General features: G+C 40.3%; 1 protein-coding gene across 4 annotated transcripts in view; it reads left to right on the top strand.

Moving 5' to 3' along the window:
- Positions 1 to 21,525, top strand: part of bckdhb (branched chain keto acid dehydrogenase E1 subunit beta) — a 231,248-nt gene that overhangs the window by 3,169 nt on the left and 206,554 nt on the right. For all 4 annotated transcript variants that reach the window (XM_069887393.1, XM_069887391.1, XM_069887392.1 and 1 more), the window contains exons 2-3: positions 1,898 to 1,975; positions 2,741 to 2,809. In XM_069887393.1, the coding sequence (XP_069743494.1) occupies positions 1,898 to 1,975; positions 2,741 to 2,809 (147 nt within the window). The remainder of the gene's footprint in view (positions 1 to 1,897; positions 1,976 to 2,740; positions 2,810 to 21,525) is intronic.

Genomic DNA, 21,525 nt, shown 5'->3' with positions numbered 1-21,525 from the left:
TTTCCTCTACTGTTTCTCAACATTAAATTTCTACCAGCATGTCTTATCAAAGTTTATTATGGTTCACCATGCCTCCAAATTTAGTGTTATCTGCAGATTTGGAAATTACCCTCAAATACACAAGTTCAGGTTACTAATGTTCACTAAGGAAAGGAGCAATGGAGCACTAATCTTTTGGTGGAACTCACGGCACACTTTCCCCAGTCAGAGGATGAAGTGAAAAAACACACCAATGCTTTTTTATTCAGTCTCCAATTCTCTCTCTAAGAATCCAATCCCCATCTTTTTAGGCAGTTCCTTCAGATTGAGGATGATTTGCTTCCACTTTGGTTTTGTGGATTCTGAGCTAGCCGCTGAGAAATCAGGGAGGTGGCAGCTGAATGGTTTGTACACTGGCTTGCCCTTTCCACCACTATGCAGGGTTCCTGTGTGATCCTAAACCTTGGTCTTGAGGTTCTCTCTAGTATTGGAATGCTTCTTTGCACTTTGATTGGTCATGGGGCAGAGATACAAAAGAATCATAAGGGATGCCGCATTTGTTCAAGGAGATTTTGCAACTTTTCTTCTGTCTATGTGTTAGCCTTTCTCAACAAAGCTTGAAATAGAGTATCTTCTGGGAGTTGTGCTGGGTATGCCCAATGTTGTCCAACTAGTTTAACTAGGACCTTGGTACTGGGAATATTGTGAAAATACATTAGCGTTGCCTTCTTATTTTCCAATGTGGAAATATATAGGTTGCATTTTTCCAGTGCTTTGAAATAACTGCTTTGCAGCCCAGGTCTCAGAAACAAGCACGTCATCTGGTGGAAGGTGATTTTTGCGGCAGATCTGAATTTTTGCTTTTTAAGAGGCCTTTTCCTTATTCAACCAATGGCTGTAGTTGACTATTTAAGGGTTTGTTGTATTTTATCAGTGATTGCCAATAATGAAAAGTGATCTTTGTTTCCAGAATTTCATCATGAACCTATGCCATGAGATGGCAGTGTGGTGGCATTGAGATAGGGTAATTGAGGATGTTAATCCTCAATGAAAGTATCAACAGTGGGTCTGAGCTCCACATCAGATTGTTTGTAAATAGAAGTACAGTATAATCTGTATACTGCTGCTTGACCACTGAGCTTTGTGTTTCTTTGGTTCTGGGGTGCAGTTGTCGGAAATTGAACAGCTTCCTGTCAATGGTAAACTGCTGTGTGCAATTTTTCCAATGCAAATCAAGCCTGCCAACACCTCCATCAGAGACGGATTTAACATTCTGATGCTGATCTTTAAATTTTTTCATGGTCTTGGCTCTGCTATTTTTCCATCTCTAATGCAAATGACTGATGCTTATGTTTAAAATGGATATTCAAATTCTGATATACAAAGTTTAATCACAACAACAGTTAAACTAATTTTGTTTGCTCACAGCAGGTTGGTGGCATTAAAGCAATGGAAGTCATTTTGTGTAAGCTATTTTTTGGGGTGATACTTGTAAATCGAATTTCTTCCAATTGTTCAAAGTTACAATGCTGTGAAATAAGTTTCAATGCTGTGGTAATCAAGGAAAGGTTATTAATACTTTTCATAATGAGAAAGATTTTAAAGATCATCTTATTCAAGGAATTTTGTTATGCCAAATTATTAGCTAATTGATTCATCAATCAACAAAACAGAAATTAAAGTAGTAAATTTTTGAAACAATTTACTTGAGGTATTTTAAATTAAGTGCTTGTTCAGCAGTTTAATCTATTTCATGCTTTTGGTTTATAAATAGAAGAATCATTAATGTGATCAAAAATCATTATTTGGGTTTGTGGGCCTATTTCCATGCTGTTTGACTCTATTACGTCGTTCTGTAAAAAAGACTCTTTACCTTTCATCAGACACTTTGAAATGAAGCATTTTTTTTCATAAATAGGCCCAACTCAGAAGATGAACCTTTTTCAATCTATTACAAGTTGTTTGGACAATGTTTTGGCAAAAGACCCAACTGCAGGTATGTATTCTTATTTTAGAGTCTTGTTTTGGAAGGGGATTGGTGGATGAGAAAAATAGTTGTTTCTTTCACACTTACTCCATTTTTTTTTGAATTGCATTTCAGCAATCAAACAGGATTTACATTTTAGCAAGTAGTTCTTGGCATAAACAAGATATTACCAGATGCTTCTCTACTTATGATGGTCCGACTTACTATTTTTCGAATTTATGATCTAATGGAAAATACCTGCACGTAGTCACTTGGTATTGTAGTTTCACAATACTCCAAATTAATTGGAAGCATCTGGACTTCCTGATACTTGGTGTACAGTTGTTTACTTAGTTTCTCCATTTATTGTGACAGTCTCTACTTTTTCTTTTCCACCATGTCATCTGCTGAAGGAGCTGATGGAAAGTAATTAATGAACTGAGTGAAACATGAAAGTCTGAATCATTCAGGTGGCTAGCACCAGTTTGTGTTTTGGTGTGTCAGGAGTTCTGACTTCACTGTACTGGAGTACCATGTTCAGGGGTACTTCATAATCAAATTGAGCTGAAGGATCAGGTATACAGTACTTCACATGTGTCTCTTTAATTTTATGTCAGCCACAGCCCCATTAATTTGAAATGTGTCAACAACTCGGATGGAAGAGATAAAGTGTGTGCTTTGTTTATTTTCAGGGGTCCAGTGCTTGCAATTTTGCTTTTATTTTATTCTTTATTTGACTGTTTAACATAGTTTGATGAATGTATTAACTTTACAATGTTTTTGTTTACCTCACAGTGATTTTTGGTGAGGATGTTGCCTTTGGAGGAGTTTTCCGGTGTACAGTTGGATTGCGGGACAAATATGGTACGTTAACGTTCTTCCTACATAATTAACGTTTAAGAGCATGAAATAGGAACTAAAGTCAAATGACATGGAAGTATCAGCCACCCATTTAAACTAACCCAATGTTAATCCTATTTTTTTGTTTTCCCAATTCTTATCAAGTTCCTGTCAAATTCTACCACTCACTGAAATTTACAGTTGGTCACTTAACTTGCAGACCTGTAGTTCTTTGGGATGTGGAAGGAAATATGCAAACTCTACATAGGCAGATCCCAAGGTCAAGAATGAATCCAGGTCATGAGATCTATGAGGGAGTGGCATTACTGGTTGTGTGTGATGAGAAATTGAAGTAAAAGAAACAGTGAGTGAATTTTTAAGACTCCATCCACTCACCTGAAATGATAGGAATGTCTTCTCTTTCTATTTCGGCCAAAGATGTGGTCCAAGACCTTAATGTAGCCGTTCAAGATGCCAGGAAGGGATTGACACTTTAGTCATACTGTCGTCAACAATACTCTCAATATCTCTGTGACCAAAAAGTTTTAATTGATTAAAAACAAACATTTCCTAATTTATTTATCGTGGACATCCCAGTGTTATCAAATGCAAGAACTTTTGCCAAATCATTCTTTTGTATAGAAGCCCTAATGAGACCTATTTATCTCTTGATAGGATCATAGAATTGTAAAGCCTAGAAATGGGTCCTTTTGGTCCACTTCATTCAGACCAGCTGTAATTCCTATCAGTACTCATGCTATTTGCCTGCATTAGATCTGTAATCCTTCGTGGCTTTCCTATTCAAATGCATGTTTAAATGCCTTTTTATATTGTAAATTTCTGTACTCTGGCAACTCATTCCAGATAATTAACAACCTGTATGAGAAGTTAACCCCTCAGAATTCCATTCAATTTCTCCCCTCTCTCCTAACCTGTGTAATCTAGTTCTTAACTACCTTGGTCTGGTGAAAAAATTTTTATCATATATTTTGAATACCTCTACAAGGTCACTTCTCAGCCTCCCATGTTCTAATGTGAATAAACTCAGTCTATCTAATGTCTCCTCACCACTACAGACTTCCATTCCATGCAACATTTTGGTGAATCTCTTCTGCACTTTTTCCATTATTCCTATAGTGTGGAGACCTGAACTACAAGATGCACTAAATGTGATCTGACCAATACTTTGTACAGTGCAACATGATGTTCCAAATTTATATTCAACGCCTTAGTTATGGAAGCAAGAATTCTGAATATCATCTTCTCTACCCTATCCACCGGCATCTCCATTTTCAGAGAATCTGTAACTGTACCACAAGATCTCTTCTTAAAACACTCCTAAGATCCCTGCCCATTTACTCCATATGTCCTACCAAATCCAATTTTTAAAATGCATCACCACACATTTGCTTGGATTATGTTCCATCTGCCTTATTTTCCAGCTTTTTTATGTCCTTTTTCATCAGTACACCTATAGACATACAGCATGGTTATAGGCCCTTCTGACCCATGAACCCGGGCTCTGTAAATACTCCATTTAACCTACAGCCCCTGGTACGTTTTGAATGGTGGGAGGAAACTGGAGGAAATTCATGCAGATAGCTTGGGACTCAAACACAGGTCATTTGCGCTGTAATGTCTCATCCAAGTCATATATACTTCAAACAACATTGGTCCCATCATTAATTACTGTGAGGTACCTCTTGTTAAAGACTAACAATCAGAAAATCACCCAGCCGCCACTATCTTCTTACTATTATCAATTTTGGATCTAGTACACTAACACCCGTTGGATTCCATGAACCTTAACTTTCTGGAGTCTACCATGAAGGACTTTGTCAAAAGTCTTAATAAAGTCCATATAAACCCTGAACTCTTGCCTTCATCGATTGTTTTAGTAGCCTCCTCTTAACATCAAAACCTTTCTACTAGAGGGAATACAGCCGACTGTCAAACTTAAGAGTTTAACATTGTAGAGATGAGATTTGCATTGCAACAACTTTTCATAGCAGTTCTGTACAAAAAATGTAAATTACTAAAAAAAATCTTTTATTTATATAACTATATTGGATAATGTACTGTATATTTCGGCGTATAAGATGACCTTCAGAAAAGACGGGCCCCGCAGTTTCAGCATGAATTTCATGGTTTTATCCTATAATGGGTGTATAGGATGGACACCCCTCCCCCCCCCCCAAATGTGCATGGACTGAGCTGTTGGGCATGGCCGGAAGGTGGGAGCCTCCAGCAAAATGAAGAAAGTATGAAGCAAGTTTTAACTTAAAAGTAATTGAAGTGGCCAAGGAATCGATCAACTGAGCTGCTGCCAGGACTTTGGACACAACTGAGAAGATGGGAAGAGAGTGGAGAAAGAAGGAAGATGTTTTAAGAATACCAAAGAAGCAATGTTTGAGGAGAAGAAGAATAATTTGTAGGCCAAAGTTGGAAAATCACTTTGCAGAATGTGTACTCGAACAGAGGCAAGATTGCTTAATAATGACAAGAAATAAAATCTGAGCATATGCACTGAGTGGGGAGGATCAAACCTGGAAGTGCAACCATTTAATGAATGGAAAAAAACAAAAAAGACTCAAAAGCTACCAAAGATCTTGATTATTTAAGTTATCAGTTTTCAGCAGTTTATTATAAAATATTGGAAGCATTGATGAAACTCCCATGAATTTTGACATGATAGGCAATAAAAGGTGTGAAAACTGTGCAAGCCCTCACAGGCTATGAAAGGACCAGGTCTATGGTGGTATTATCGTGCATGGCCAATGGTATGAAGTTGAAACCCATGGTAATCTTCAAGCGCCAAATTAAACCTAAAATAAAATTCCCACCGGGTGTTTTTGTACATTTTCATGAAAAAGGATGAATGGATGAAAGTGGTGTTAAACTATGGACAGACAATGTGTCGAACAGGTGGCTAGGCAGTATACACAAGGAACAGAGTTTATTGGTCTAGGATATGTTTTGCATCCATTTAACTGATAACACTAAAAATAGATTATCACTGAATAATACTATGTTTGCTGTTACACCAGTTGGTTTGACTTCTCTATTGCAACCAGAAGATGTCTGCTTGAACAAACCATATAAAAATCATATGCATGAAAAATTGAATAATTGGATGATGAGTGCTGAAAAATCATTTACAGAAAGCAGGGCTGTGTGATTATGTGATCAAAGCATGGGATAAAGTGAAAGTAGAGACTAATAAAATTTTTCAAAAAGTGCGCTATCTCTAGTGAAATGGATAGTACGGAGGATGATTTATTGTGGGACACTGATGACAAAATGGAAGCTGACTCATCAGATTCAGACTGGGACCTGGATGATGACAATCTATTCAATTTTTCATGCATATGATTTTTATATGGTTTGTTCAAGCAGACATCTTGTGGTTGCAATAGAGAAGTCAAACCAACTGGTGTAACAGCAAACATAGTATTATTCAGTGAGACTCCAGATGTGTTTGCAGAATGCTTCGCCTCAGATGACGATAGTGATTTTGAAGGATTTTAAATGTTTTTTTACGATAAAAATTTGTTGTAGTGTGGAGTCTGAGTGGATTATGTAACCAATCGACTGATATTTTAAGTAGAATTTTAAGGTCATCTTATATGTCGAAATGTTCGCTAGTATATTAAATGTTCTGTACTGACACTTTACACTTTAATAAAAACACAAAGCAGAAGAAACTCAGCTGGTCAAACAGTATACTTTATGTAACTAAGATAAAGATACATAACCAAAGGGAAATGGAAAGGAGGGAGAACAGAGACTAGGCCCCTGCCTACATTTTGTCGACTTCTCCAGTTTCTGCTAGCCGACTCTCCATTCTCCCTCCCTTCCCTTTCAATTTGTCTTCTTTCCTCCAGCTCTCCATCCCCTTTCCTCTCTATTCACAGAGCCATCCCTCCTCCCCCTACTTGCTGGTGTGCCCTCCCTCCTTCTCCATCTTTTACGTCTGACTTTGGGACTGTGCTCCTCCCCCTGTTCCTAACCCCACCCCCCACCATTTTGTCCAGGTACCTGCCAACGTTTTTTTCATACTTTGATGAAAGGCATAGGCCCAAAACATTAGTTATGTATCATTATCTTTGCTGCATAAAGTACACTGACCTGCTGAGTTTCTCCAGCACTGAGTTAATCAACCATTGTGCCTGCAAACTTTCGTACAGTATTTTACTTTACATCGTAGATTAGTATAGCAAAGCAGCAGGCCATTCGGTTCCATGTGTCTATGCCCAACATAATGTCCAAATCAAACTGTCTATATGGACATCTCTTAAAAGTTATTATTGAATCCCCTTGCCCTCTACCTGACAGCCCATGCCAGCCACATATAGCTCTCTGTGTAAAAGATTTGCCCTCTAAAGTGCCCTTAAGCTTCATCCCCTACCATAAATACATGTCCTCTAGTGTGTGAACCTTTTACCCAGAGGAAAAGTTTCTGACTGTCTGTCCTGCCGCAATACCTCTCTTAATTTTACACACCTCTTATCAGCCTCTTATACTCCAGAGAAAAAAAACAACTCAAGATTGTCCAAACCCATCCTATAACTAGAACCTTCTAAACCTGGCAACAGCTTAGTAAATCTCTTCTGCACTCATTCCAAATCCTTTCTTTCATGGGGTACCCAGCTCTGCACACAGTATTCCAATTTTGTGAAGCTGCAACATGAGCTATGGACCTGGACCCCCAGATTCCTCTGCACGTTAACTATAAACATTCTCCTTATGTTTGACACATGATGCTTGTCCAGATTAAACCCCACCTGCCATTTCTCTGCTCATATCTGTAATTGATCTATTTCCTGTTGTATTCTCTACACTGTCCACAATCTTTGTTTCAACTCCAAACTTAGAATCAGAATTTATTGTCATAAACAAGTCATACAAAAGGTCAAAGTAAGGCAGTGTCTGGTTTGCTAATCTTTCAGGAATCTGATGGCAAAAGGGAAAAAGCTATCCTTGTGCCACTGAGTGTTCGTCTTTAGGCTCCTGTACCTTTCTTCTGATGGTAGCAGAGTGAAGATGGCATGGCCTGGGTGGTGGGAGCCCTTGAGTAGAGAGACTACTTTCTTAAGATGCCACCACTTGTAGATTTCCTCATTGGAGTGGTCTGGTGTCTGTGATGTCGCAGGCCAAGTTATAACTCTCTGGAGTTTTATTTTTGTCCTGAGCGTTGGCGCCACTGTACCAGACAATGATGCAACCAGCCAGAATGCTCTCCATTGTACACTTGTAGAAGTTTTCAAGAGTCTTCGGTGACGTACCAAATCTCCTCAGAAACCTCACAAAGTATAGCCACTGGCGAGCCTTCTTCACGATTGCATTGATGTGGAGGTTGCAGGACAGATCCTTGGTGATGTTGACACTCGGGAATTTGAAATTCTTGACCCTCTCCACTACTGAGTCTTTGATGAGGACTGGATTGTAGAATCCCTCTTGAAGTTCATAGTCAACTCCTTAGTAATGCTAACTTTGACTGGAAGGTTGTTGGTATGACACTTCTCAACGAACTGACCTATCTCCCTCCTGTACGCTTCCTTATTGTCACTTGTGATTCTGTTTGTAACCATGGTGCCATTGGCAAATGTGTAGATAACACTGGAATTGTGCCTGGCCACACAGTCATAGAGGGGGAGAAATGAGTAGAGCAGTCCTCTGAGATGTGTCCTATTATTGAGGATGCAAAGATCTTTGTCAAGCCCCCAGAAATCTCTTCATTTGCCTCTTTTATTAACTGCAGATGTTTCCTGAAGGCCCAGGGGACTTTTCTACTTTAACTTGCTTCAATGAAATTAACACCAACTCTTTCTGTACACTTTTTAAACTGTTTTCCACTTTTTCAAAGTAAGCTTAATCTCCTGTCTGTTTCAGTCATTTGCCAAGATAATTTCATGGCCAGTTTTTGCCCTTCTAATTTCTTTCTTAAGTTTTCTTCTCTCTTCTCTCTTTGGCTTGGCTTCGCGGACGAAGATTTATGGAGGGGGTAAAAGTCCACGTCAGCTGCAGGCTCGTTTGTGGCTGACAAGTCCGATGCGGGACAGGCAGACACGGTTGCTTCTATATCCCCTATAAACATCATGACTCAAATTCCTATTCCTGATAGATCAATCCTTCAACATCCTTTGAAAATCAGAGTTCCCTCTAACTTTGGTTCTTACTCTTACTGGGACATACTGGCTCTGAGCTCTTGCATTTAAACACCCCTCACTCCCAGCACCGGTTCCCAGTCTACCTCTCCCAGGTTTTGTCTTGGCTTTCCTGGATTGGTGTTCTAATTTGAAGTAAAAACACATCGATATGCTGGAGGAACTCAGCCGTTCTTTTCAACGTCCATAAGAAGCTTAGAAAGATCGCTGATGTTTCAGGCCTGAGCCCTTTTTCAAGGATGAAGCAGAATGAATGGCCTTCTAATTTGAATGCTAACTTTGTCCATAACAAAGTGTGCTGTTCCTTTATATGTTTCTCACATTTCTCTTTCTCCACTTTGAAACGTACTGAACTGTGGTCACCCTTCCCAAAGATTTCCTTCACAGTCCCTTGAATAACTTCCCACCCTCATTTCTTATGATCAGATCAAGTACGGCTCCTTCCTTTTAAGACATTCTACATACTCCTTTGGAAAACCCTCGAGAATGCATTATAGAAATTACTCCCTGTGTTAGCCCCTTCCAGCAAGTCAATTCCAGTCAATATTGGCAAGTTAAAATCACCGACTACACCAACCCTATTGTTTTGCACCTTCAGTGTATGCCTACTTATCCGTTCTTCTAACTCCCATTGACTGTTTTGGAGACCTAACACCATCCAAGTGATTGAACCTTTTTTGTTACCAAGTTCTAGCCCGAAAGTCGTAATCAGCTGATACTTCTTGGATTTATTTCAGAATTAACCAGTGAACCTCGTCTGGATCTCCTCCAAACCCAGTATTTTTTCTCCTCTAACAAGTTTGAGAGGGAGAGTTACATCAGATGTGTCGGTGTTATTACAGTTGAATAAAGGTAACTACGGAGGGAGGCATGAGAGGAGCTGGCTAGTTGAATGGAACAATTCGAAAGAGACAGTTTCATTGCATCCCAAGAAGAAGAAACATTCTAAAGGGAGGGTGTGGCAACTATTGCTGAGAAATGTCAGAAATAAAACTTCTCACACATGAGTCTCTTTAAAACTGATGACACGACAAGCTTTATTTACAAGTCTGCAGAGTTGGACTCAACTGGTTTCTCACCAGTTAAGCCCCGATACATACAGTGCATTGATTTTTATACCCTTATTATTTGCCCTTCCCCTTCTTATTAATACTGTTTTAATTGGTTAGTATTACAAAAGCATTCTAAGTATAACTGCATTATTAATTATCACGTTCGTTACGTACGCTGTGAACTCTACATACACTAAATTCTGTTTCTCACCCTTCTTATCAATCCTTTGTCTCCTGCATGTCTCTCACTATGACCATGAAAAGATAGGTTTAAAAAAACATATTCAGCAGATCCTTTTGTCCTTGACTGCTAGTAAACTCCCTGTCCGTTCTGGCTTCCCTGTGTATGATTAATCATCACATTTTAACTTAAGTCTTTTTAACCTAAATTCTCTATATAACAATCCACCCCTTTCTCTCTTTAAAATGTGTTGAATATATGTATAGATATGAATGGGGATTCTAAGCTAGGGAAGAGAAGCGTTTTATGATATATTAATCTCACGCTGAAATAAAAGTCTTACAGGGTCTCCCATTCCCCCTGGTTGCATAGCTTGTTCGACCATGGAAATCACCAGGCTGCGTAGACAGGGAATAATACAGGGCCAAATAAGTAGGAGGAATAAAATACCTCCGATGACCCACAAGAAGGTACGCCCCCAGGTTCCTCCAAACCATTTGTCCATCCAATTAAATTGTGGGAAAGGATGCCAGGTTTGAACCGGCACATGGGACAATGTACGAATATTATCAGCGATTTTACGAACGGCTTTTCCATTATCATCAATCTGTAAGCAGCAGTTAGTCAAATTAAGCTTGCCACATACACCTCCTTCCGTGGCTAGGAGATAGTCTAGGGCTAGACGGTTCTGATATATAGCAGAGCGCATTTGACCTTGCTGGGATGCAAGTAATTGCAGAGCTATAGCTGTTTGATTTGTAACAATTTCAAGGACTGCTTGTAAGCGAATTATACGATTTAACATATATATAGGAGTACGATAACCCCAGGATCCATCTTGAGCCCATGTAGCGGGACCATAATATTGAATTATGCGTTCTGGAGGCCAATCATCTCTCCATTGTCCCAAATGTACCGTGGTAGAGCGGGGTTGACGATGTAATGTATCAAAGACTTTCACGCCTAATTTATGACCGTGATCGTGGGGTAGAAGGAAAAATTCTGGGCGGATTATTCCTAGGAAACAAGTTCCACTCCACTGTGAGGGAAGACGAGTATAAGCTTTATTACCACATACCCAGAATAATCCATTTGGGGATACTCCATACCCCCTTTCCCAAACTCTTTTAAGAACGGGATTTGATTGGTACGGTCCTGTGATGGTGGAAGTGGTACAATTCCAAAACTGAATACTGCTATTAGACAGGGGTAGGCAATTAGTTTTAAAAACAGTGGATAAGAACCAAGTCTGAGGTTTAGGAAACCAAGTGAAAACACCAGGCGAAATGCGAATCCATACAGCTTTGCAGGGACTTTCTCCTACTGGGTTTTTGCCGGCTCGTGAGAGACAATAAAAACCAGAGGGGAAGTTAAAGAGAGACGAGGTTTCTCTTGATCTCGTTCGGTTAGTTGTCTAAATCCGGGAAATCATGGTCAATGAATTGAGGGGCTCCCCCCACCAAGGCCATTGTTCTGACATCCGTGGACCCCCGCAGACCCAACAATTGGTTACATTAAAAGTTCCTGCAATTTTAGTTGCCAGATCTACAAAAAGGTTATCTCCCCCAATTGCATTACCGAAACTTACATGGCTATTTGGATGGACTCGAACTAAGTCCGGCTGTCTTAAAGGGACAGGCAATTTCGAGTGTGGAGTGTAACTTTTCATTGGAACAGTACGCTGGTGTATGCAAAACCAGAGTCCATCAGGGCATGGTGGGCTTGAGTCACCTTTCCAACCGTTAAGAGGGAAAGGAGTGGTATTAGGAATCTGTATATAATGACCCATATTATTTCCTTCTTTTTCCACACAAAGGGTATATGGATGTTGGGTGGTATTTTCTGCCCAGCATTTCTCAGGAACTGAGGTATGGGAAATGAAATTACCTTCCTTTCTTCCCCAAATGTGGTCCTGAAACAGGACCACTGTATCTCTGCATTTCTTACATTTCACACCTGATAAAGACATAGGCAAACTAAGAAAAATCAAAGAACATAACAATAACATTGTGAATTAAGTCTTTTTGCGAAATCGTAAGGTAAGAGGTTTTTCTCCAGGAACACAAGTACAATCTGAGTTCGTATCAGGGTCCTGAGGCGCCTCTACAGGTCCCTTAAATCTGGATGCGTGTGTCCACCCCTTCTCTCTTGTTCGTGCTGCAGCTTCTGTAGTTAAGAGAACTTGGTATGGACCTTCCCACTGGGGCTGGAGTTTTTCAGTCTTCCAGGTCTTGATGAGAATCCAGTCTCCTGGTTCCACTTTGTGTAAAGAAAAGTCTAGAGGCGGTGTTTGTGCCAATAGTCCTCTCTTTCGTAAATCTGTAAGAGAGCGTGACAGTGCCTGTAAATAGTTCCTAACAAATATATCCCCTTCCCCCAAGGTGGGACACCCCTCAACTGTACTCCAGAAGGGAAGCCCAAACATCATTTCATAAGGGGACAGCCCTACATCTTTTCGTGGGGCAGTACGAATTCTCAATAAGGCCAGGGGCAGACACTTTATCCAAGGCATTTTAGTTTCCACCATTAACTTTGTCAATTGGATTTTTAGTGTTCCATTCATACGTTCAACCTTCCCTGAGCTTTGTGGATGCCAAGGGGTATGTAATTTCCAAGAGACCTGTAATGCATTACAAATCAATTGCTGGATTTTTGAAGAAAAATGCGGACCCCTGTCTGAGTCTATAGAATCCATTATACCATATCTGGGGATTATCTGCTCTAGGAGGAGGCGAGCTACTGTAGAGGCTGTAGTATTTATTGTTGGGAAGGCTTCTACCCATCGGGTAAAGTGATCTATTATCACCAACAGATATTTCCATCTTTGGACTTGAGGTAACTCTGTGAAGTCGATCTGGATACGTTGAAAAGGGCGTATGGCTAATGGTTGACCTCCCATGGTCCCTGTCCTCATTATCTTCTTATTAATTTTTGTGCATAGGTAACAATTTTGCACCTCTTGTTGGGCCAAGGTGTAGATTCCCTTACACACATATTCTCGAAGCACTGTGTCACATAAGGCTTGGGTGCCCCAGTGGCTCTGATGATGCAGGTGTTTTAAAATATTACGAGTTATTTCTTTATTTAGAACCATTCTTCCATCTGGTGTTTTCCATGTTCCATCAGGTAACTGGCTTGCGCCCAGCTGATCCATGTTCTTTTCTTCCTTAGCAGTGAAAATGGGAGCTGTCTTTATGCCTTGCCTTATTGGGATTAAAGTCAGCAAACGGACTTCTTGTTGCATGGCTGCTCTTTTGGCTTCTTCTTCAGCCAGTCTGTTTCCAATTGCTGTCGGGTTATCTCCCCTTTGATGGCTTGGTATGTAGACCACTGCTATTTCTTGGGGTAATGTTAAGGCTTCTAAAGTCAGAGTAATCATCTGTTCGTGTGCCAATTCCTTTCCTCTTGATGTAATTAGACCACGCTCCTTCCAGATCTTACCAAAGGTATGCACTACCCCGTATGCGTATTTGGAATCTGTGTAAATCGTTCCAATTTTCTTTGCCAGTATTCTGAGGGCTCTCTGCAAGGCATATAGGTCACAGGATTGTGCTGACCAGCTTCCGGGTAGTCTCGTGGATTCTACTACTTTCCAAGTATTTCCTCCTATTATAGCATACCCATTTCTTCTCATTCCGTCAACACATCTGGCGGAGCCGTCAATGTAGAATTCATATCCTTCTCCCAGCGGAGTATCGCAAAGGTCTTCTCGGGTCTTGGTCTGAAGATCTGTCAACTCGACACAGTCATGCTCCACCTCTGTCTCTGTTTCACTGCCGTATAAAAACTGAGCTGGGTTGCAGCTCAGCTTGGTTGCACCAACACCACCTCTTCTCCCTTGGGACCAATTTTTAGTTTTACCAGGGGTTCCCTCTTATATTTGGTCCCTAACATTTGGAACCCCTGACACCCCTAATCTTCTTCCATAAGTTCAAGGGCACGCAATTCCCTCTTGTATCGGGGGCATTCCCTCTTAAAGTGTCCTTCCTCATTGCAGTAATAGCACTTAACGAACCTCCGGGGTCTTCCCTCTCTTGGATATCTTGGATTGTTTAGAGGAAGGTTTTGTTTTCTTTCCCCTCTGGATTCAGCATTCATCTGTCGGATAGTCTGTACCATAACCTTTGTCGCCCTCTTTTGATCTTCTTCTTCTCTCTGCACATATACTTTTTGTGCCTTTTTTAACAGTTCACTTAGGGGTTTTTCACTCCAGTCCTCCTCCTTTTCTAGTTTCTTTCTAATGTCTTGCCATGATTTGGAAACAAATTCAATTCGAATAAGCTGTTCACCCATTGGTGTACTAGGGTCCACACCAGCATACTGTTGGACATTCTTTCTCACCCTCTCCAAAAAATCAGTAGGGGACTCGTCTTTCCCCTGGTGATTCCCAAATGCCTTGGTAAAATTGTGACCCTTTGGCACAGCCTCCCGTATCCCTTTAATTGTCCACTCTCTATATTGTCTCATACTTGCCAATCCCTCGGGTGTTCGTTTGTCCCACCTGGGTTCATTTAAGGGATATTTTTGTTCATGGGGTCTAGGGTCCCCAGGTTGTTCATATTCCCACATGAGGAGGGCAGCCCGTCGAATCATCTGCCTCTCCTGGGGTGAAAATAATGTTCCCATTATTGCCTGCATCTCTTCCCACGTATATGTGTTTGGTCCCAAGAATTGGTCAAGCTGTTCAGCCAGTCCTATAGGATCTTCCAATAACTTTTTCATTTCTTTCTTAAATCCCCGCACCTCTGTACTAGTTAGGGGAACATTCACATATCCCGTTCCCCCTCCCGGTCCTCCCATAGGAACTTCTCTCAGGGGATTTAGGTTTATTGAAAACTTTGATGGTCCTGGACCATTCTGGGATCTTGTCCAGGGTCGGTTTACCGGTGGAAGTTTAGGGTCCGACTCCCTTAATTCATCCTTTTTTTCCCGGCCCCCTTGGGGGCAATCAGATTCATCACCTTTCCCCTCCGGTAATAAGCTTTCCTCGGGCGCAGTAGGCACCGGGGGAATATAAGGAGGGGGAAGGTTGTCCAGAGGTTCCCATTTCTTTTCTCCTGCTACCCTCAATTTAAAACATTCTGTTAAGGATCCTGGCCAGGGAACCCAACAAAATGCATATGCTGACTCTTCTTGATTCACCTTTGGTCTCGAATTTACATATATGTTTAATGCTTGTCTAACCCAATCCTCATCAGATCCAAATTTCGGCCACCAGACCGAGGAACCTTTAATAGGTTGTTTTGACTAAAGGAGACAATATTGGACCATCTTTTTCTTGTTTTTGTCCCGATATCTTTTACTATCCCAATTTTCAAACATTCTCCCCAAAGGGCTGTCAAGGGGTACTCCCAGGAATTGTCCTAAATTTTCAGACGAGCCCTTAGATTTTGATCCTCCCATTTTCCCACCTAGATCTGTTTATCGTTGCTGAGGACCCTCTCGTTCTGGACCCTACTCCCTTCTTCTCAGACGCCTCGTCGGAGGTGCTGTCCCTCCTTCGGTTACCGCTGAGGTTTTCCTGGGGTTGACCCCTCTCTTCTCGGCACTTCGTCGGAGGTGCTGTCCCTCCTTCGGTTACCGCCGAGGTTTCCCTGGGGTCTATCCTAGAGTCCCGCGACAGGGTCCTCACACCACGACAAAAGATCTATATTAATCTATTTCGTTAGGTTTTTATCCAAACAGGTGTATCCCGTTACACCTGTTACCCAATCCCCACACCACAATCGTAAGTCGTCACTTACCGGTGTCTTCCCGGGGATTGAACCGTCACCCTTCTCCTCTCCGTCTTGTCGTGTCACCCTGTCCGGATACCACTCGCTCAAGCCGCCCGAAGCGACGAGCAAGGGACTAGGAGCCGCTGAACTCAGCGGGGTGCACCGCCTCCGATGTCCCTCTTCTCGCCTCCCCTCACGGCCGGAGTGTAGATCCCGGACGAGCCCCCATTTGTCAGAAATAAAACTTCTCACACATGAGTCTCTTTAAAACTGATGACACGACAAGCTTTATTTACAAGTCTGCAGAGTTGGACTCAACTGGTTTCTCACCAGTTAAGCCCCGATACATACAGTGCATTGATTTTTATACCCTTATTATTTGCCCTTCCCCTTCTTATTAATACTGTTTTAATTGGTTAGTATTACAAAAGCATTCTAAGTATAACTGCATTATTAATTATCACGTTCGTTACGTACGCTGTGAACTCTACATACACTAAATTCTGTTTCTCACCCTTCTTATCAATCCTTTGTCTCCTGCATGTCTCTCACTATGACCATGAAAAGATAGGTTTAAAAAAACATATTCAGCAGATCCTTTTGTCCTTGACTGCTAGTAAACTCCCTGTCCGTTCTGGCTTCCCTGTGTATGATTAATCATCACATTTTAACTTAAGTCTTTTTAACCTAAATTCTCTATATAACAAGAAAGGAAGTCAAAGACAGCATAAAAGCAAAAGAGAGGACTAGGTGACCGCTGCTGTCATGCCAAATACTTAATTGCCTTCAATATAATATTTGTCATAACCCTGTTCATTATATTTCCTTTAGATTAAGGAAACTGAACAAGAATTGGGTGACTGGCATGCAGAACTCACTAATATTATTCTGACTGAAGTTTCTGATCATCTATCATTTTAATTTTCTGTTCCACTCTTGCAATGACTCCTCTGCCCTTATCCTCCAACAAAGTTCCAATAAATGTTACGAGCCCAGAGGACCCCAAAACCCAACAGCAATAGATATTCCCCAAGACATGGTTATTTAAACAAAAGTTGCTTTTAATTATCTTTAAACATGAAAACAGGATCAAATTTTCTTATTACTATTAACTTAACTAACCTAACTTAACCCCCTTCTAAATCAAGGTGCACCTGTATGTAATGTGTAAGTTTAGAAAAGTTCTTTGATTCACAGACCAATCTCACTTCTCATTCCTCCAAGTTCACTGGTTGCAGGCAATTCTTACACGGTGCATAGAATTTAACATTTATGAAGTTCACCAGGCTTTGGTGCTTGAAAGGTAAATAGATACTGCTCAGGAAGGTTCTTGTCAGTTTTCAGAGAGGGATTTGTTGTTTCTGGGCACAAACTGATCCCTTTCAATCAGCCACGTAAGCTTTCAAGGTTTGACAGACCATTATCAAATTGCCTTCAGTAATTTTCAAGGAAAGCTATCAGGCTGTTTTTACTTTCCTGATGAGTAAAACTTTACAATTCTGGTATCAAATGTGTAAATGTTTTTTGTATCCCCCTTTGTAGTTTTGTACCGTATTGGGGGTATACATTCATAAGGAATCTCACCAAGTTTGGAAGCAAATTTAACATAATTTAATTTTAAAATTTTCTAATTTTGAGATGAACCTGTGGTTCATCTATACACTCTATAGACTCTGTGGAATGTTTATGATATTTTTTGTCTTCAAAATTTTCCTGCAACATTTTATTAACACAAATTCTATTTAGAATCATTATTTCCAAGTAATAGCAAACACATAATATTTATATAAAAATAAACACAATTAACTTGTTGATAATGAATTGCCAATCATGGGTTTTTTTTTCTGCAAATTTATTGACACTGAAGCCTATTCCAGCACCAACATCTCCACAATCCTTTATCCTTCATCTCCTCTGCCTTAAAAATTTGAGATCTTGTGGAAGCTCCCAATTGCTTGGCTTAAGTGAATTAATAAAACTCAAATTAATGTGGTACTATTACGAGCTCCTGTTTCAGTTAGAGTCTGTCACTTTAAGGGTAGTACAGGCTGCGACCATTCACAACTGTGGAAAGAACTGAGTGACAACAATCAGATACTGACTATGCCCAAAGTTGATCCTCTGGAGGAAGAGAGAGAACATGTTTTATCCAGGAACAAGTGGAGAGAGAGACATGTGAGACACACTTTGTGATCAGCAGTCATCTCATTAACATTGTGCTGGAGTGACTCTGTGTGAAATGAACATTTTGGCTGATTCTCCCTATCAGGGGAATTATTAAAGTCCCCTGTGACCAAAGGAAAGGCCATTCTGATGGGGAATTATTGAACCACATTGTGATTTATTTAAAAAAAAAGGTCACTTTGACTGACCTTTGCTGGGCTTTTGGAAGCATAATGGAATTCACACGTTTTGTTTCCCGTACGCAAGGAAAAGGGAAGTTGAGACAACAGTTTGTCTGAAAGGATACTTCTCAGTAAGCAACTCAATAAGGATTTGTGAGTTTTCAGCAGTCCTTTCACTCAGCCTCTCCCTCCTCTTTCGTGATTACTTCTGTGCATCAGTTAAAGAGTCTGCATTCCAACACTTAGAAAAGACTGAAATTTAGACTGACTTTCCAGAATTGTGCCTAAGCTGTAATGGTTTGGGTACATACACACACACACACACACACACACACACACACACACACACACACACACACACACACACACATACACACCGTGCATAGTTGGGTTAGGTTAATTAAGGTATATTGGTAATTAATCATAAATATATTGTTTTAGCATTAAAAACAATAACAGTCTCTTGGTGAATTTCTATTGCTGCTGGTCTGTAATGTTACAAATTCGGGGCTTTCTGGGTTATGACCAAAATTTGGAGCTTATTGATCAATTGATTTTTGATTTGATTGGTTAAATTCCTTTTTGAAAGCCAATTAAAATACTTGTATGTGTGTAAAAACAGCAGGAAAGGATATTGGTGAGTTTTTGGAATTGCCATCCTTTGTAGGATTGCAGAGAGCAAAAAAGAATGAGTTGGTGGCCATTGGCCAAAAGTTGGAACTTGTGGTGGTAAAACCATGGATGAAAAAGGGAGAGAGTTATAGTTGAACACTATATAGCAGTGGGGAAGTTTGGAGAGGGGGAGTTAAAACACTTTCCAGAGAGCAAGTCCCTTAAGCAGTGGTCACCAGTAGAACAAATCGAATAGAAAAAACTTAGATTTGAGGTGGAGGAGAAGCAAAGGCAGTTTGAAGAACAAACACAGTTTGAGCTACATGTACTTGAGTTAGAGTAAGAAAAAATATAGATTGGAGGAAGCAGAGAAGCAAAAACGATTTGAGGCAGAGGACACACAGAAACAAAGGGAGTTTGAGAGGGAAGAGCAAAGGACTTCCATCTTTTGGTCCTAGTGAGGGGTTTATGACCAGTAGGGACTTTAGGTTAATTTGATGAGGCTAAGATTGATAGATACTTACAGCATTTTGAGGAAGTTGTCAGAAGTCCATTGTCCCTCATGTTGCAAAGCATGATTAAAGAGAAAGCCCAACAGGCTTACATTTCCCTTATAATTGGACAAGCTGCTGACTATAAGACTGTAAAGCAATCTGTGCTTAAGGCTTATGAATTAGTTCCAGAAGCTTATAGATGAAAATATCAGGAATTTGAGAACTATTCTTATATGGATTTTGCAGATGACAAAGCTATGTGCTTTGACCGATGGTGCACAACAAAAAATATAAATGATGACTATAACAGACTGAGAAAGCTGGTGGTTTAGTTGAGGAAATTAGTTAGTTGAGGAAATTAAAAGGTGTGTTCCAAATGACGTAAAAGCATATTTAGATGAGAAAGAAGTGGGAACTTGAAAGAATCTGCTAAATTAGCGGATGAGTATGCCTAATCCACAAGGTTAAATTTGTACTGAGTAGAACCTTCCAAAAGAATAATATGGATTATCCAAATAAGTTTGAAATCAGGAAGTAGTGCTGGGGATAATGATGAAGGGAAGCAAGAAAAGGAAAAACCTTTGCGTCCCCTTTGCCACTATTGTAAGAAATCTAGTCACATGATAGTAAATTGTTCTGTGCTGAGGAAAAAGAGAGAAAAGGAGGCATCGCCAGATGCTTGTATTCAAAGAGATGGAAAACATAGATCTGCTGGTAACATTAGGGATGAATTCAAATATTTTGTATCAGAGGGTTTGGTTTGGGTAAATGAAAGGTTATCGCAAGTGACAGTGAATATGCCTTTGAGATACTGGGGCCACCCACTCACTCGTGTTGGACAGTGTTTTGGAATTTGTTGATGAGGCTGACACAGGTGAAATAAATTTGATTCAACGTCTGGGGAGAGGGGTTGTGTGATCTGGAGTCGATACCTCTACACAGGATAATGTTGAAATCAGAATGACTTGATGAACTTGCTATGATAGGGATCCGATTAAGTTTACCAGTAGAGGGGGTCTTATTGTTATTAGGAACTGACTTTGCAAAAGTGATGCAGTTGACAGCTAAGCCAGTCATTGATAAGACAAAGACAGATTTGGATATATATCCAGCCTGCGCAGTGAATCGAGCTATGGCTAAGAAGCTTGCTGGTATAGATGGTCCTGTGCAGTCTTATTTCACAGGGTCCGGATATTTGATAGGACAAAACAGCGCTCTGGTTGTAATAACCTGGCAAAACCTTTGGCTCTTTTATTGGTCCGAGTTCTGGTGTTAAACCCGAGAGTAAGGATTTGTCATTATCCTGAAAAGAGTTTATAGTGGGGCAGAACAGAGCTCCAAATCTTACTAAAATGAGAGGTAAGGCTCTCTCTGATGATGAAATTAAGAAAGTGCCAGATAGGTATGATTTCATGGAAGCCATGTTAGTGAGGAAGTGGAGACAACCTGATATCCCTGCTAATGAAGAATGGGCAGTTGTTCACCAGGTTGTAGTTCCTAAAGTCAATAGGGATGAACTTTTAACTTTGGCCCACAGCACACCCTTGGTGGTCATCTTGGTGTAAGCAAAACTATTTATAGGATGATGAAACAATTCTGTTGGCCTAGTATAAGAAAAGATGTGACATTTTTCCAGAAATGTCACGTTTGTTAGGTTGTGGATCCTCCGGTGGCTCCTTTACAACCCATTCCTGTTTTTGACAAACCCTTTCCTAATGTTATTATGGATTATGTTGGCCCATTGCTCAAGACGAAAGCTGGGAATCAGTATTTGTTAACTGTCATATGTACAGCCTCCAGGTTTCCAGAAACAATATCACTGAGAAGTATTAAAGCTGAAACTGTGTAAAAAGCTCTTATAAAATTAGTTGGTCTACCTAAAGAGATTCAATCAGACCAGGGAAGAAATTTCATATCAGAGCTGTTTCAGCAGATAGTTTATAAACTGGGAGTTAACCAAATCACTTCATCTGTATATCATCCAGAATATCAAGGGTCTTAGAGAGGTTCTATTTGACCCTCAAAACAAGAATGAGGATCTATTGTTTTGAGAATGAGAAGGTCTTGGATGAGGGTATCCATTTGTTTTTGTTTGCAGTGAGAGATTATGGACAAGAGCTGGTGTTTGGACATGAAAGCTTAATCCCAACTATGTGCAAATGTAATGTGTGG

The sequence above is a fragment of the Narcine bancroftii genome, chromosome 6, assembly GCF_036971445.1.
Source record: "Narcine bancroftii isolate sNarBan1 chromosome 6, sNarBan1.hap1, whole genome shotgun sequence".
NCBI classification, from domain to species: Eukaryota; Metazoa; Chordata; class Chondrichthyes; order Torpediniformes; family Narcinidae; genus Narcine; species Narcine bancroftii.
This window is presented reverse-complemented; position numbering and strand designations above follow the sequence as displayed.